Source organism: Peromyscus eremicus, chromosome 1, assembly GCF_949786415.1.
Source record: "Peromyscus eremicus chromosome 1, PerEre_H2_v1, whole genome shotgun sequence".
In the NCBI taxonomy this organism is placed as follows: Eukaryota; Metazoa; Chordata; class Mammalia; order Rodentia; family Cricetidae; genus Peromyscus; species Peromyscus eremicus.
Genome location: NC_081416.1, coordinates 38,805,986 through 38,823,631, shown reverse-complemented (window position 1 = coordinate 38,823,631; position 17,646 = coordinate 38,805,986). Strand labels below are relative to the sequence as shown.

The 17,646-nt window shown below is 40.5% G+C and overlaps 1 protein-coding gene across 2 annotated transcripts in view; it reads right to left on the bottom strand.

The window, feature by feature from the left end:
- The window catches only part of Smc5 (structural maintenance of chromosomes 5), a 72,780-nt gene extending 62,637 nt beyond the window's left edge, over positions 1–10,143 (bottom strand). For both annotated transcript variants that reach the window (XM_059259668.1, XM_059259676.1), the window contains exons 1-4: positions 9,881–10,143; positions 4,985–5,126; positions 1,796–1,848; positions 454–616 (exon numbers count right to left, since the gene is read on the bottom strand). In XM_059259668.1, coding sequence (XP_059115651.1) covers positions 454–616; positions 1,796–1,848; positions 4,985–5,126; positions 9,881–10,065 — 543 coding nt within the window. In that variant the 5' untranslated portion in view covers positions 10,066–10,143. The remainder of the gene's footprint in view (positions 1–453; positions 617–1,795; positions 1,849–4,984; positions 5,127–9,880) is intronic.
- Between the last annotated feature and the right edge of the window lie 7,503 nt (positions 10,144–17,646).

The window sequence follows — 17,646 nt, the reverse complement described above, 5'->3', positions numbered from 1 at the left end:
CATATAATGTCAATTTCAGCCTCTAAACTACGTGCACACATGTGTACTCAAATACTAATGCACACCACATAGATACATATGAAAAAACAAAACCAAATATAGTTTTAAAACATTTTGTAACTTAAAATTATTAAATGATTAACAATATATGGATGACTGAGGTTCACTTGGCCTGGAGTATTACAATTACAGATATGTATTACCATGCCCATAAAAACAGTAAGTACTAAGAATGCTGTGTTCAATGTAAAAAGTAATATTTGCATACTTAATTGAAATTAATAACATTAAGTGATAGGTTGCTTTCTTTTACAAAGAACTATAAATGTTAAGAGTGCTGTGTTTGATACAAATACTATTGCAATATCTCTTGAATAATATTTACGTTTTCTGTGGAATAAAGCCAAAACATTCACCCAAAATTTCCCCATATTCACTTGTGTTTTCTCAGACCTGAGGCAGGAACTGGCATAGATTGCCCACTTGGATGTTTAAGGCTGCAACTTGTTCTTCCACTATTTTCTGGGTTACAGGTTTTTTGTTGATGAACCAAAAGGACTGATTTTTTATCACATCAATCTCACGGGTGATTACAAGATTTCCCGAAATCCGGAACCTAATTAAAGAATAATTGAAGAGCTTTTATATTCAAAACGCACACTGATTTAAGAATAACATATCTATCACTTTTCTTATACCCAAGGTCTAAGAAATATTACTATAATTTTTATTCTTTCTGGTATTTTTGGATCCCTCCCAAGTTAGAAACCTTGACTTTTTGTTTGTAATTATCCCACATTTGGCCATGTCAGTTACTATTTAGTTAACAGTCAAAATTATCTGAATTATTGAAATTAAAACAAGTGCCAATACTAATCCCAAACACAATAAGTTTCTTTACCCTTTAATCATTACACTATTCTTCAGTCACATACATTGACTGCAATTCAAAATGGTTTGGTACATTAAAGGCTAATATAACATAACAGTCAGCTGAAACTTCCTCTACTTGGAAAATGCATGAATGAAAACTGACTTCTACATAATAAGAATTTCTGTAATCATGGACTGCCCACCACGTTCTCTATTCTGAATCCAGAGAGAACTATACTATATGCCTAGAAAGGACCGTTAAGTAATACAGAATCTGAAATAGGGTATTTACCCCTGTCTTGCTTTCACAAGTACTTGTTCCATCCTGCCCGTCTGTTCACTCATCTTCACAAGGGGATGAAAGTAAAGCTTTAAGTACATCAGGGAAGCTCTCTACCACTATGCTATACTCCAGCCCAAGTAGTTCAAAACTGGCAAAAAGCCTTAAATTTGTTAAAAAGTACAATTTCTCTCTCCCTCTCTCTGGTGTGTGTGTTTGTCTGTTTGAGACAGGGTCACAAGTAGTCCAGGTTGGACTTGAACTTGTTATGTAGTGGAGAATGACCTTGAATAGGAGAATTTCCTGAATAGCATGCAACTCCTTACTCTCCTGCCTCTACTTCCTAAAGTGCTAAAATTATAAAGTATACTATCAGACCTGACTACAACTTCTTAGCACATATTTATCAGTCTTATACTTTTGTCTCATTACCTCATCATTAAACTACAATTTTTAAAGAACTTTCCAAAATAATATTTTTAAATTTTTTTTAAAAAGACACATTAAAAAGTATTCACCTGCTTTATGTATTCTTTAAATATCATTTTCCATATTTGCCACAATATTACATTTATATTCTTTTCCAATGTCATCAAGAAGTATAAACAAAAGCTGAAAACTTATAGAAGCTTTTACACTTACAGTTCAATTTCAACCACACCTTTGGAACATCCTCTCTTCACGAAAAACCCAACCTACAGTGTAAAAAGAGTAAGTGAGCTGCGGCAACAGTATTTCCAGGCTAACAATCAGAGGTCTAGAAAAGTCATTACTGTTCACCAAACCAAGATTCTTTTTTTCAGGAACTGCATGAATATCCATCCTCACCACTTTCTAAAAGGTACAGGCCAGGTCCCTCCACTTCTCTTGCACTACAGAAATCACAGTAGTTAAATTATGGATCACTTCAGTGCCAGGTAGTTAAGACTCTTCAAAGCCGGTAACAAGGTGGTAAATGGAAGGGATGCAAATCCAGGTAACTGGGCTCCAGAGTCTATGTACTATGTACTCTCAGAGGAGGGGAAACCCCAGAGAGAACCAATTCAATGCTATAACCACAAAGCACTATACCAAACCTACTACTGTTGCAGATCCCACAGAGGTGCACAGATTAAACATCAACAACCACTCTAACAGTGCCTATCCTGTTTTTAAGATAGACCTGCCGTCCAGTTCCTTTTAAAAATAATTAATAGGTATAGTTTACATAGTAAAACAGACATCTGAACTAGTTCTGATGACTATGAGCTTAAACACAACATAGATTAGAGGACTAAAACATCAAATTGGATCTTAAGTTTAAGCTCTATAAATAATAAATACTAAAATGATAGACATGCTGTGGTTCTCCCCTTTAGCACTTAGTACAAAGAGCCAGGAATATCAGAAAATTCAAGGTCACCCTCAACTACATACTAGTACTAGCCATCCATTGCTACATGAGAACCAGTCTCAAAATACAAAACAAGTGGGGAGGAAATGAATAGGATCAAAATATGTTGTATGATATTATTAAAGAATAAATAAAAACATTAAAAAAAACAAAAAGGAAAAGTAGCAACAATACAAAATAAGGTGGGTACAACATCATAAAATTTTTATTTTAAAGTACTATAAAATATACAGAGAGATAAATTTAAGAAAATCACCAACAATAGAAAAAAATTTAATCAGAATGTATTGATCAGCAAAACGTTACAAAATATATAAATAATGAACAAGGGCTGGAGAGTTAAGAGCACTTGCTGTTCTACCAGAAGACCTGGGTTCTGTTTCCAGTAACCATGCTGTGTGGTTCACAACCACCTGTAAATCCAGCTCGCTCGCTCTCTCTCTCTCTCTCTCTCTCTCTCTCTCTCTCTCTCTCTCTCTCTCTCTCACACACACACACACACACACACACACACACACACACTTTAAAAACACAAAACAAAATAAAAAAAGAAACAAGGCCTTACAATATTTTTTTAATGATTTGTGGTAATGACTGTAAACAAACTATCATTTATTATATGCTGCTAAGATAAACAACTGACAAGTTTCCAAATTCAGATGTCAACGCTGAAGAATATACTTTACCCATTTTATAGATGGTGAAATTAAGGATCAGAAAGATGGGGGTGGCACAGCATCTGTTCTAACCTGAGAATACTATCTTTAATTTCTACTATAGGTTCAAATCACAACTATGTCATGCTCAAGTTTGGCCTTGGCTGGAGAGGTAACTTCACACTGTCTAGTCATTGACAGAAAACCATGACATCTCTGAAGGAGCTAACTGTTTACTGGCACATTTAAAATACTTGGTACTAATGAGGGGAAAAAATAGAAAGTAGTTCATACTCATTATAAAGTATCTATACAGATAATTTAGATTTTGCTTATAGTACAATTTTATACTAACATTTATATATAGAAATATAATAAAGTACTCTTGCTGAGAACTTGGAGCTCACTTAAATATGTAGCTTCAGAAGGCCAACAGTCCATATTTAGGAACCACTGCACTCCAGGGTCTCCCTTAAAAACCCTCCCACTCGAAGAAGAGATGTGGTTTCTTTAAAATAAAACCCACAAGGCTGGTAAAAACTGATACAGCACAACTCATTCTAATTGTGCAGACTGAGAATACAACCCAGTGCAGGGGGAATGAATTCATGACTTAAAGTATATAGCAAGAGTCATAAAAACCTGAGCTGGTCCTTGCAAATTAACTGCTTCAACCACCCTATCTTTGAAATGAAAGTTTGATGTCCAGACCATCGCCCAAGCTGATTTATTAACAGAGCAAAGTATCTTTTCTAGCTCACAAATGCCTCTGGTAGAGCTTTTTTTTTTAAAATGCATTTTGAATACATTTATCTATAGCATATTCAAAAAGGGGTATTTGGTTCAATTTTTTAAGTACAGTTAAAATTTGCTAATATCACTTGACTAATGCTGCAATTTTCTCAGTATTTCATTTTAAGCTTTAACAAAATATTGGGTTTTTTGTTTTTTTTTTTTTTTTTGCTACTATATTTATTTGCAGTGAGAGTGCATGACATGTCCCACGTATGTGTCAGTTTTCTCCTCCCAATTTGTGAGTTTCAGGAATGGAACTCAGGTTGTCAGTTTGGTAGCAAGTGCTTTTACCCACTGAACTATCTCATTTGCCCACAAACTTTTCTTTTAAAATATAACTTTATAATTTTTGTATATAATTCTTTCATCTTGGTTAATTTATTCCTAAGTAACTTACACTTTGCATTGTTATTATGAACAACATCTGGGCCTAGAGAGATGACTCAGTGGTTAAGAGCACTGAGTGCTATTGCAGATGGCCAAAGTTTGGTTCCCAGCACACACAAGAATGGCTCACAACTTCCTGTAACTCCAGCTCCAGGGGATAAGATACCCTCTTCCATCCTACACAGACATGCATGCACACACCCGAAAACACCCCCCCACACACACACACACCAGCACACACGCTCTCTCTCTCAAAGACAAAAAGCAATATTTCACTGCTCACTGTTGATGTCCAGAAACTCAACTAAGTTTTATCTAACCTGGTATCCAACAATCCTGAGAAATTTCCCTATTAAGGCACAAGGCTTCTCTGGAAATTCTTCTTGGTGAAAAAAAATCTCTTTGTCTTATACACACACCGTTCTACACAGAGCTTCTAGAGCAGTACTAATAACCTCTGGGACTATTAATACAGCTCTAGAAGTTCTAGGGAGAAAGAAAGCTCATTTGGTACACTTAAGAATCTAAAATGTAGGAAGTGACTTGTTTCTAAGAACAAATGGTTCTGAATTTTTTTTTAAAGTAATTATGTTAACTCACCTTATCTGCACGTCCCATGAACGCAGGTTTGCCTGCCAGTCCAAGGCAAATGGCACACACTATGCTTGACTTCCCCGTTCCATTAGCTCCAATAATCATATTCAGATGGGGCCCAGGAGACACTTCACAGATATCATATGTTCTGAATTGTAAAAAGGTAAAATCATTAAACCGAAATTACAGAAAAACCTTTTCTTTATAAATGCTTGTTTTTTTGTTGCTTTGCATTACCACTGCTCACAACCCTTGTAAAACTCATTTAAAAGCTAGCTAACCTTATGAATGTAATATTATTCATATATTTGGGAGGATGAGGTACTAAGGATTCAACCCAGGGCCTTTTACATCCTTGGTAGTAAGTAAGTGCTTTATCATTTAGCTATATTGCTGTGGAATATCGTTTTGTATGCTGTGAATATATGTTGCTCTGACTGGCTGATACATAAAGCTGGCCAATGGTGAGGCAGAACAAGGTTAGACAGGACATTGCAACTAGAGAGAGAAAGGAGAAAGGCAGAGCTGAGGAGATCCTGCTGGCTGCTGCCAGAAGAAACAAGATGTAAAGTACCGGTAAGCCACGCGCCACGTGGTAAAGTACAGATTTATAGAAATGGGTTAATTTAAAATATAAGAGCTAGCTAGCAAGAAGCCTGAGCCATTAGGCCATATAGTTTAAAATAATATAAGCCTCTGTGTATTTATTTTGGTCTGAGCGGCTGTAGGGCTGGGCAGGACACAGGAAAACTTCAGCTATACTACATCCTTAGCCCTTTAAGTTGTAAATAATCAACTTATAAAGGGAAAATTCTGCCAGTGGAAAAAATAACAATGCATATATAAATAAGAACACAAGGCTGAGCATGGTGGCACATGTCTTTAATCCTAGTATTCAGGAGGCAGGGGTAGGCAGATATCTGTGAGTTTGAGGCCAGTCAGGGTTATATAATAAGATCCTGTCATTAAACAAACAAAATACCCAAGTTTGAAACAATTTATCCTCTTTTGGGAGACTATATGAAAGCTACCTCACAAGTAAAATAATTTCAAAACAAATTTATACAAGAAGCCATAGCTTTTTTTCCTAATGTTTTAAAATTACATTAAAAAAATTAAAATAGTAGCTACTATATTTTCTATTTTATACTATATTATATATATACATATTTATATTTTAATACTTAAGCAATCTAACAGTTATTCTTATTCAAATGATAAAATATGATCTATTATCAAATCAATAGCTTCATTTTATCATCGATTAAAAAAAAGGCCCTTCAATTCCTTGAATATGCTGCAAGAAGATTCTAAGAATCCACAACAGGCTATGTTCCAACAATCCTTGTTCCTCTGGGAGAAGGCAAGGAGGCATAACCAGAGATACGTAACTCTCATACACACACCACGCTGTCCAGTATTCTCTGACACCCTGAACAGTTAGTTAGTCCATAGTTAAATGAATTAAACATACTTATATACTGCTTCTAAATCTGCTGCCTCTATGAGTTCCTAATTTAAGTGATTTTCTCCTACATATTTTTAAAGATTTATTTTATTATTTATTTTTAATCTGTGTTTAATCCTCATTATTTGTTAGGGACAGCTTTGGCAAGATATGAAGCAAATTATGACTTAGACATTCCCCTAGCTTGCCTTTCAAAATTCTTAATTGGAATCCATAAGCAATATTTCTTCTCTAGGTCTTTAGTGCTTAGGCTCAGGTACACCTAATTAATTTTCCAAGATAAATGCGAGAGTGCTACTAACATGCTAAATATATAAATAATTAAACACCATACACCAACAACTACATGGATACACATGAAATCTAGTATCACTTTTTAAAAAAAAGAAAGAAAAGGGGCTGGTCTGAAGAGATGGTTCCACTGTTATGAGAGCTCATCATCCTCTTCCAGAGACCCCAAGTTTGGTTCCCAGCACCAATACAGGACAGCTCACAACCACCTGTAACTTGAGCTCCAAGGACTATGATGCCCTCTTCTGGCCTACAAAGGTACCCACATACTGTGGCATATACAAAGACAGACAGACAGACACACACACACACACACACACACACACAACCTTAAAAGAGGGGGAAGAGAATCTTTTGTAACTTAGCCCTAATTTCAGCTTTTTACTATTTCCCTTTTCTATTTCTGCTCAGAATTCTATTATATATTTCTTTCAGTTTCTTGACTAATTTGTGTAATAGTCTAGATTCTCTCTCTCCACTCAAGTCCACTAGACTTAGTTCATTCATAGCGAACTCATGTACTATTTCTAGGCCATGTGAATCCTCTAAACCTAGCCTCTCTACTTGCTTGTTACTTACCTCCTCTCAGCCTCACTCTGTGATGGCCATTCTTGGTTGTCAACTGGACTACATCTGGAATTAACTAAAACCCAAGCAGCTGGGTACACCTGTGAGGGTTTTTTTTCCTCAATTAAATCATTTGAAGTGTGAAGACCCACTTTTAATCCGGATCATTCAAGGTGCGAAGATCCACCTTTAATCCAGCCCCACTTTCTACTTGGCAGTCCTCTAAAAAGGACATGAAGAGAGAAGCTTGCTGTCTTTGCCTGCTTGCTCTCTCTCGCTCTCACTGGCAACTCCATTCCTTCACTAGCATCAGAACCTACTTCTTTGGGATTCTGGCATATACTTACTGAACACAAGCTGAGACATCCAGCCTCATGGACTGAACAACTACTGGATTCTTGGACCTTCTACTGATAGAGAGCCATTGCTGGACTAGCTGGACCAAAGCCTGTAAGCCATTCTAATAAATGTCCTTTCTATATACGCATGGAGATTCATCCTGAAAGTTTTGTTCTTCTAGCAAATCCTAATATACTCTCCAAATCTAAAGTCATCTTTTTTTAAAACAAACAGAACCATATCCAACTCTTCATTTTTCAACTACTTTTTCTTTTTGCTGTTTTTGTCCAAGTTTTTCCTCCTCATTCTTCCTGGTCTACAAAGTTTTCTTTTGTATTGCTTTATCAAAGGGGCAACATTTTCCCAACTGCTAAATGTAGGAGGCTTCAGTCTCATTACTATTTAATGGAGTGGATATTTTTGAAGTAGTACTTTACCTTAGCTTCCCTGACAAGAGTCTCCCATGAGTCTCAGGATATCTAAGTTCATCCTCTCACTTTTAATAAACAGGCTTTTTATTCCTCCCATTTGTATTTCCTTTTGCTTAATTTCAACAACTTCAGCAACATCAACAATCACCTGTACATATGACTCCCAAGTCTGTGACTTACTCACATTGCCTCTGAGCTCCAGGTCTTTATAAATTCCACCTATAGAATGTTTCTCTTAGATATCCCACAAGAAAGTTCAAGACACAGGCACTCAACTGCTTTTATTGTTTATTCTCCCACACTACTCTCTCCTGGGCAACACCGGACCAGCTAGCTGAAATGGAGACTCGGGAAGAACTTATGCACAGCTCTATTCTCATGCCTCAAATCTGTGGGCAGATTTTGTTAAATCTCTGCTTTCGGGTCCTACTATGTTCACCCTGTAGTTCTTGCTTTCTTATTTTAAGTCTTCTAGCTTTCTGCCTGGCACCCTCTCAAAATCATCCTGCAGACTGCCTCCAGGTTGCCGACTGCCTCCAGGTTGCCGACTGCCTGCAGGATGAAGCTGGAGTTTCTCAGCATAGTAACAGACAAGAGGAGACAATGGTTTCTGACCTTTAGCCACACATGTTCTTACATTCTAGGTTAAGTCACTCACTAAACTTAGAAACTGGCTTTCAGGTAGTTCCTTCTTTGTGCGACCATCTTCCCTCCTTTTCAGATTTTAATATTTCCTTCACAAAGCTCGTATAGTTGTGCATGAAATTAAATTAGCCTTTTTAGTCGTTATGCCGCGCAGGAAACCGTGGGTAGATAAGTTATAGCAGATACCTCATTTGAGTATGTCTACCTTTCCTGATCTAGCTTCAAATACAAATTCAGCCAGCCGGGCGGTGGTGGCGCACGCCTTTAATCCCAGCACTCGGGAGGCAGAGCCAGGCGGATCTCTGTGAGTTCGAGGCCAGCCTGGACTACCAAGTGAGTTCCAGGAAAGGCGCAAAGCTACACAGAGAAACCCTGTCTCGAAAAACCAAAAAAAAAAAAAAAAAAAAAAAAAAATTCAGCCATTAAGATCTCTATAAACTTGGGCAAAAACAACAGCTTTCAGCTTATTTCATCAATAAAGAACAAACAGCCATGTGTAAATAAAACAGATGTGTACCTGGTACATAAGTGCTTGAAAAAAAAAATGGCAGTTTTGTTACTAGAGTTCTGTAACTCATTCAAATCTACATTTGAAAAAATACCTCAAAAGAAAAACTCCAGTATGACGCTAAACAGATAATATTATTTTTGGTAACATTTAGACCTTACTTAACTAGTTGAGGTGGGGGCAGGGAAGAAAGAAGGATCTGAATAGTCAAGAGTCTGCAAAAGAGGTACAAAAACTGGGAACACGATTTAACTTTTTTGTACACGCTCACCTCCAATCAACAACCATTAGCATCTCATCTGCCCACTCGGAAAATGTGTACACTTTGAAAATCTGCCACTCCTAACTGTTGCCTCCCGAGTTTTGTGACGTGCACAAGTCCTCGGGAAATCACGACGGGCGGCTATACTAGAAGACCTGGCCCCTTCGTCTATCTGCTGACTGCATCCGACGCCTTCCCAAACCATTGGCGGGTGGGTAAGAAAACATCAGGCGACCCGTCTACTCCGGCCAACACGGCCGGTGTCCACGGCCTAGGCAGGGACAACCTCAGGGGAAGCCTGGCAGGAGCTCCCCACCACCGGGCACACCCCCACGGCCACGGGGCCTGTGGGCCGCTTGCTCCCGCCCAGGCGCGGCCTGCGGCCACTCACAAGAAGTTCTCCATGGCGATGCGGACGATTGAGCCCTCCACGAAGGACCCGGATGGCCGCGGCAGAGTCGACGTCGGGTTCGAGTTCTTCCTCTTGCTCGGCACCTCGGAAGAAGCATCTCTGGGGAAAGCCCTCTTGGAAGCCTGAGGGTTCGGGGTCGCAGCCCTCCCGCTCGGAGTCGCCATCCTGGCTTCCTCCGCGTTCCGCAGCGGCTTCCGTTCCCGGCGAGCCGCAGACCAGGCTCCCGCGCTAACTGACCCCCGTCTGACCCCGCCCCGTGGCCGCGCGGCGCCTGCGCACTTCTGCCCGGCGAAGCCAAGGCCCCGCCCCGCCTCGCCCCGCCTCGCCCCGCCTCGCCCCGCCCCGGCGGCCGCCGATCCTAGCCCGAGAGGCCGGAGATGCTGACTGTTGGTGCGCCTGGAAGGGGCTGAGACTCGAGGTCCGATTTCCCTGCGGGTTTTTCTTCTCAGAGAATTTTAACTTGGAGCAATATGTGAATTGCATTTACTATTTCGAAACCTGCCTCGGCACTTTCCCGTGCTTGGGTCGCAAGAGAGTTTGCGACTGTCCCTCCCTGGAACTCCGGCCCACACCTGTATTTGGTTCTACACTGTGATTTCCTTCTCCGGTGTCCAAATCAACTCCCTTTCTCCAAAGAACATAAAAGAGACCCGCCGCCATTGGCTCTGTGCCTGTTGTTTGAAGCATGGCGCTAGTAGCCCTCTGGCGCTCTCAAAATTGTGAAGCCTGCTCTGCATTGGTTACCCGCCCACGCACACTTCCTTGCCCTTTTTCATTTTTTGAGACATACTCTCTATAGTTCTGCATGGCCTACTGCCCACTACACAAGACCCGGCTGGTCTTGAACTCCATCTGCTTCTTCTTCCTTGGTGCTGGGGTTCCAGTGCAGGCCACCAGATGGCCTCTTCCTGCGGGGTTCCTTAATTCCTTGCTTCAACTCCCTGGTGGTTCCTAGAAATCCTGGAACCAGAATAAGCAAGCTTCTTTAGGAGTGACTGGCTCACTGTGCTCACATTCATCTCAATAGCCCTTTCAGAGATGATACCACTGAGCTCCATAGACGCCATTCACCTAACCAATAATGAGTGTGTATAAACAGCCAGAGAATAGATAATGGGGAGTGCAGGCGACGGGGAACCATAGAATGGTTTTAAGTAGGAGAGGGCTGTGATCTAATTAAAGTTTTTCAGTCATCCTGCTTGCTGTATGGAAAATTAATTGAAGGGTGCCGAATGTAGAAGTGGAGAGCCCATTTAGAAATCTCCTGCAGTAGAGGCAGTACTTGACGGCTAGACGCAAACTCCTTCCTCATACACAAGCAGAATCTGCTCACTAAAAGTTATAACCAAAGAAAATAAAATAAAATCGTTGTAGGAAGCATGTAAACTTGTCATGGGTACTAGATTTATTTCTTTATTATTTTAATGGAAATTAAGGAATAAGTTGTAAAATGTTTAAGTGACGGGAAGAACTGAAAAGACCTAGTGCTTAGGACACCGTACTGTTTGTTCTTCCACACATTGCTGGTCTAGGCTTGTTGAAAAGAAGCTTCAAAAGCTTAAATGTTGCCAAACACGGTGACATATGCCTGCAGTCTCAATACTCTGGGTCCTTGGCCAGGAGGATCACAAATTCTATCTAGGAGAAGGAAGAGGAGCAGATTCAAACTCTGAACAAGTAATTAGTTATGAGCAAATCTATTCTGTGGACAAATAAGAATATAGGCAGCTATGGCGAGAACTAAGAGCAGGGGACAAGATTCACCATTTTCATGCCAGGATTGGACTTTTAGAGTGCTATTAGAATGATGTTTCTAAACTTGAAAGTTGAGAGTAAATCCCCAAAGTTGGATGGCTTAAGAAATATAGCCAGACTATGGGTTTTAGCCAGCTAGTCATGAGTAACACTGAATGTGGGGTGCAATAAAGAAACCACAGAAATGGCCACTCCATGGGTGGAAAAGGGAAACGTTTATTCCAAACGGCTAAGGCTGTCTGTCCGGGAAAGCAGAAAGAAGAGAGGGTGGGAGAGAACCCTGCAGGTTTTAAAGAGAATGGGTCGGAGGTGAGAAGGGCCAAGATGTTAGTATAGGGCTTTGGAATGTATAATGGGCTCTCCTGAATGTTGACAAGGGAGCCTGGACGCTAGCGTGACTTTTTTTTTTTTTTTTTGAGATAAGGTTTCTCTGTGTAGCCCTGGCTGTCCTGGAACTTACTCTGTAGACCAGGCTGGCCTCAAACTCAAGAGTGGCATGGACTTCGATATGAAACCACCTGTGCATGTCAGTGGAGTCATATGTCCCTTCTGCCAGTGGCAAGGAATGGACTCCTTTTGGGGACAGAAAACCATTTCACAAGTTCCTGAGGAACGCTGGCTTTTATCTAACTGTCAGAAATCCTTCTATAGTCCAGGTTGAGCTCATTTCTAGATATATTGCCTGCCTGAGACCTCATAGAAACCATCATTTAAAAAGGAAAAGGTTGGACCAGCAAGATGATTAGCACATAACTGTACCCTTTACAATCCTGGGACCCCGTAGTAGAAAGAGAGAACCAACTCCTGAAAGTTGTCCTCTGACCCTTACATGTGTGCCTTCACTCACACAGTACCACACACATACAATAAAAATTTTTTTTAAGAGATGAGTTTTTTTTTTTTAAAGGAAAATGTCACTGGTTTTACTGCTAATCATAAAAACAATACCTATTAAGCACAGGAATGTGAGGGAAACAATTACAAAGGGAAAAACTTGTAATTCCTTTATTCCAACTAAGTCTTATGATTTTAGTGTAGTTTTGGTGTCTGTTTCCTTCTATGTGTCTGGTATATTCCTTTTGTTCCTCAAAAAAGGTAATAATACAATACATGCATTGCATTATTTATATTGTATTTATTCCCCTTAATATGTTACTTTTCATGCCATTAAATAGTTTTCGTAACATGGTTTTAAGTAATTAGCATTTCATTGAATACGTATACCACTAACCGATTTACATAGTTAGCTTTTGTTAGATTCTGTGTGGTTGAAAATTAACATGAACCAAAGACACTCTGGCAGACTGTCCGTAATACATGCTTCCTAATATGCTTTAAAATTTTCACTCATGCTTGAAAGTACATACATTTCTCTTGTTGTGTCAGGAGTCTTTTTTTTTGGGGGGGGGGGGTTTTCGAGACAGGGTTTCTCTGTGTAGCTTTGCGCCTTTCCTGGAACTCGCTTTGGAGACCAGGCTGGCCTCGAACTCACAGAGATCCGCCTGGCTCTGCCTCCCGAGTGCTGGGATTAAAGGCCTGCGCCACCACCGCCCGGCAGGAGTCTTTAATTCCATTGATAAGAACTATTTTGAAGGCTGGAGAGGTGGCTCAGTAGCCAGGAGTAGAAACCGCTTGTAGAGAGGATGAGAGTTTGGTTCCCAGTACCCATTTCAGGTGCTCAGATGCAGGCAGATTTTTCTTTGGGCCACCAGCTCACAAAAAAATGACACGGAGACTTATTATTAATTATGAAAGCTTGGCTTGTCCCACTAGCTCTTATAACTTAAATTAACCCATTTCTATTCATCTACATGCTGCCACGTGACTGGTTACTTTTACATCTCCTGTATACATATATCTTGCTCCCTCTGTGTCTGGCTGGTGAATCCACCTTTCTTCTTCCCTGAGACCTCTCTGTCAACAGAAGTCCCGCCTAACTTCTTCCTGCCTAGGTATTGGCCATGAAGCTTTTTTCTTTTTTTTTTTTTTTTTTTGGTTTTTCGAGACAGGGTTTCTCTGTGTAGTTTTGCGCCTTTCCTGGATCTCGCTCTGTAGACTAGGCTGGCCTCGAACTCACAAAGATCTGCCTGGCTCTGCCTCCCGAGTGCTGGGATTAAAGGCGTGTGCCACCATCGCCGGCAGCCATGAAGCTCTTTATTAAACTAATTACAGTGACACATCTTCACACAGTATAAAGGAATATTCCACAACACTCAGAACTGCCTGCAAGTCCAGCTACAAGGGATAGCCTCGTGCTCTCCTGGCTTCCTCAGGCAACTGCACCCAAGTGTGCTACCCCACATGGACATCTAAAAAAGATCTTGAAAGAGGTCATGTTGAGGAGGCAGAGAGTGTGTTCACAAATAACCTCCCTTACATGGAATTTTGTAATGTAGGATGAAGCAGGATGAAGGCACAACAGCAGATTTGGCATTTTCCCAGGTAAGACGTCCTGCTTTAAAAGCCTGACCAGCTGGTTTCAGTCCCTAGAACCAACAGTGGAACCAAATTAAGACCTATGGAAGCCACCAACTAACATCATCACCCTCCCTTGGTTGGCGTATAAATATGACAAAGAAACTGCATTTGCTGCCCAAGGCTTGTGTGACCATGGGCCATTCTGAATGTCAGCTTTCCAATTCTGCAAAACCCAAAAAGTTGGCAGACATAGTTAGAGTCAAGAATTATAAATATGTTTTTTTCATTAGAATAACATTGTTTTAGCCCATTTAAGCTGATATACAAAGATGCCAAATCTTTCTAAACATCTGAAATTTATTTCTCACAGTTCTGTAAACTGAGAAGCCCAGGATGAAGGTATTAGCAGGTTTGGTGTCTGTTGAGGACCTGCTTCCCACAGGTAATCCTGTATCTTTACTCTGTGTCTTCACACAGCTAAAGGAAGAACACTGGTCTTATTAGCCCCGTGTAAGGGCACTAATCCCACTCATGAAGCTGCTCCCAAAAGACCTGATATCTCCCTGTGTCCCTATCTCATAGTAACATCACACTGAAAGTTAAGTTTCAACATAGAAATTTTAGCCGGGCGATGGTGGCCCACACCTTTAATCCCAGCACTCGGGAGGCAGAGTCAGGTGGACCTCTGTGAGTTCGAGGCCAGCCTGGGGCTAACAAGTGAGTTCCAGGAAAAGGCGCAAAGCTACACAGAGAAACCCTGTCTCAAAAAAACAAAACAAAACAAAACAAACAAACAAAAAAAGTCACAAACTGGTTCAGACCTAGGAACCTCTTCTGTATTTTCTTTCTTGGCTTCACCTCAAGTCCTTGCAAATGGTACCACAATAGCGAAAAAAGTGGGATAAGATACATGGATCAGACTCTGCTGAGACGATTGTCTTTGAGACAGTTTGCTATCCCTCTTCTAATGAAGACATTTAGGACTCATAGTGTTGGCGTGAGACCCCCAGAGAGACCACCAGAGACACGAACTCACCGAAATGCAAAAGCAAGGTTTATTGAAGCAGTTCAAGCCGCAGCAGGGCCCTCATCAAGCCATCCAACATAGTAGAGGCTGGAGGAGGTGCCCGCCCCTCTGAAAGCTCAGTTTTTAAAGGCAGAAACCATAAGGTTACATCATTTAGGGGTGCTAGTACAGGCACAATTCTGATTGGCTCAAGTTTTAGAGGCTTTCCAGAATTTCTGTGTTATCTTACTTTGTAGTTTTAACTGGTTGTTTGTCAAACTTTATAGATTACATCTGGCATTGGGGCATTCTGTGGTTAATCGATTGCTACCAGATAGTCCTTCAAACATCCTGACTTTGTACTTTGACCATCTCCGGCATTGGGACATCCTACGGTTAATCAGTTGCTACCAGATGGCTCTTCAAACATCCTGACTTTGTCCTCAGACCTATGTCAGCAGCTCTGAGAATTTTGAAACTCAGGCCTGTTTCAAGCTGGGGTGAGGGGCTTGCTTGAAATGGGGGTGCTTTGGTTCTTCAATAGGACTAATCTCTGGTTTAAATGACAAGGGAAAGGGGATACCATGTTTGCTTTTAGCAGATTCATAAAGTAGAGAAGTGAGCTTTCAAGGACCTGACAGGGAGAGAAGAGGTCAGATGGGAAAACCCAAGATCTTGGCATCTAGGGACAAATCTCCACCACGACACCTAGCATCACACATATTTCTAATCAATGCAGTCAACCAACAGATGAGAAAGATCTAGGCTTGAATGAGAATTCCTGAAGGGAACTAGTGCCCTTACCACAAGGGAACTGAAAGTACAGAGATTTAGCTTCTGACAGAAATGCAAATGCCTTTATTCCAGTGATTTTCATTAAAAAATTTTTGACTCATCACACAGAAGCTTAAAACTATTAAAATGTGCATTTTTTTCTATAGTGTTATCAGTGTTGGCACTGGTTGTAGTAATAATACCTGTGGAATTGGTCATAATAGTTAATACCAGGAATGCTTATTATACCAGGTATTATTTGAATCACTTTTCCGTATTTCACTTTTGTATGCTAGATCAGTGTCTCAACAGTATCTTTCTAAAATGTTCATCTTTTTTTTACTGAAAAGCTAGCTGAAAGGTTAAAAATGTATGAGAAATTAATATGAAGTTTCAAGTAATCCTTGTGATGTATTACAACAGAGTCTGTGGATAAAGGGGCCTTCACATTTCCAAGAACATAAGATCAGAAAAGGGTATTAAAATGTTCCAGAAGAACTGACCTGCAATCTCAGAAAGATCATGAGAGAAGGGCTAAAGAGCTGTGCATAGTCCCTCTGGCAGACTTTGGAAACTGAGCTGAAAGTCCTCTGCCTTAACGCAAACAATAATAGGTCCAGCCTATATTGTTTGCTCCCAGGGTCCTTGGAAGAGTCTACCAACCAGCTGAAGATTCTAATCTGAGGGATATTCAATGAATCTAAGCACACTGAGTTCTTTAGTCCATTCACTTTATTCTTCTATGGTGATTCTATCTGCACAGTTTCTTTTCTGCTCTCTTACTTAGCTCCTCTCGGTCCCTCCTGCTCTCAGTCCCTCCTGCTGTTCTCTCATCATTCTACCTACTTCTTTCCATCTCAGTCCTCATCTTTGTTCTTCTCCGTCAATCCCCCCAGTGCTCTCAGAGAACCAGTATATATACCCACACAGTAATTCTTTGGTAAAGCAATGCAAAGCTTGAAGTTTTCAGGGTCGCAGAGAGAGAGGTGATAAGGATCCACACATAAAGCAATTAATTGTCAGCTTCCAATTACAACCCAAAAGGGGAGTGACTAAAGGGGAGTTCTCTGGTAGGGGCAACTAAAGGCTGAGATCAATTAGGGAATTTATGTGCTCAAACTATAATTTAGAAATGGCTAGGTAAAATGTTAGGGGTCAATAAGTCACAAGAAAGTCAACTGTCCTTGGCACCGCTTTTCCCACTCATCCCGGCTGCAGCTGCTTTCTGATAGGGACGGGGACATGGCTAAGCAACCTCTGTCAGAGCATGTAGTATTTGGTTAGTGAAAGCACTTTCATTCAGAGTAATTGCTGAGGAGAAAATCTAGGAATAGCACCTGGCTGAGGAGGAATAAAAACTTAATTTGCACAAGAAAGAAGCTTGGGACCCATCACCTGCCTGGCCTTGTAGGCAATCTCCTTGGGTCAGTGGGAAGTAACTGCCTTAACTCAGTATCTAGCAATGGTTAAAACTTCATCCCAGGAATGTGAGCAGTAAATCTCTTAAGTTATAGTCTTGTGTAAATAACCCGGGGTGAAGGTAAGGGGTTGAGGATTTAATTGTTAGGGATTCTTTTCTCTATCTGTGAGTGAGATGAGCTAATGTTTATCTATGTGTAGTTTTGTCCTTGGAAAAAGGTATCTTTGCTGAAATATTTTTGTCTGGAGAATGGCCCTAGCCAGATATATGTTAATGAAAAATAACACAGCTGGGGACAGTTGTCCAATTACCCCAAATGTATAGAGAAAGTTGTGCCCAAGATTGAGATGCAGTCATGAGATTACATGTACA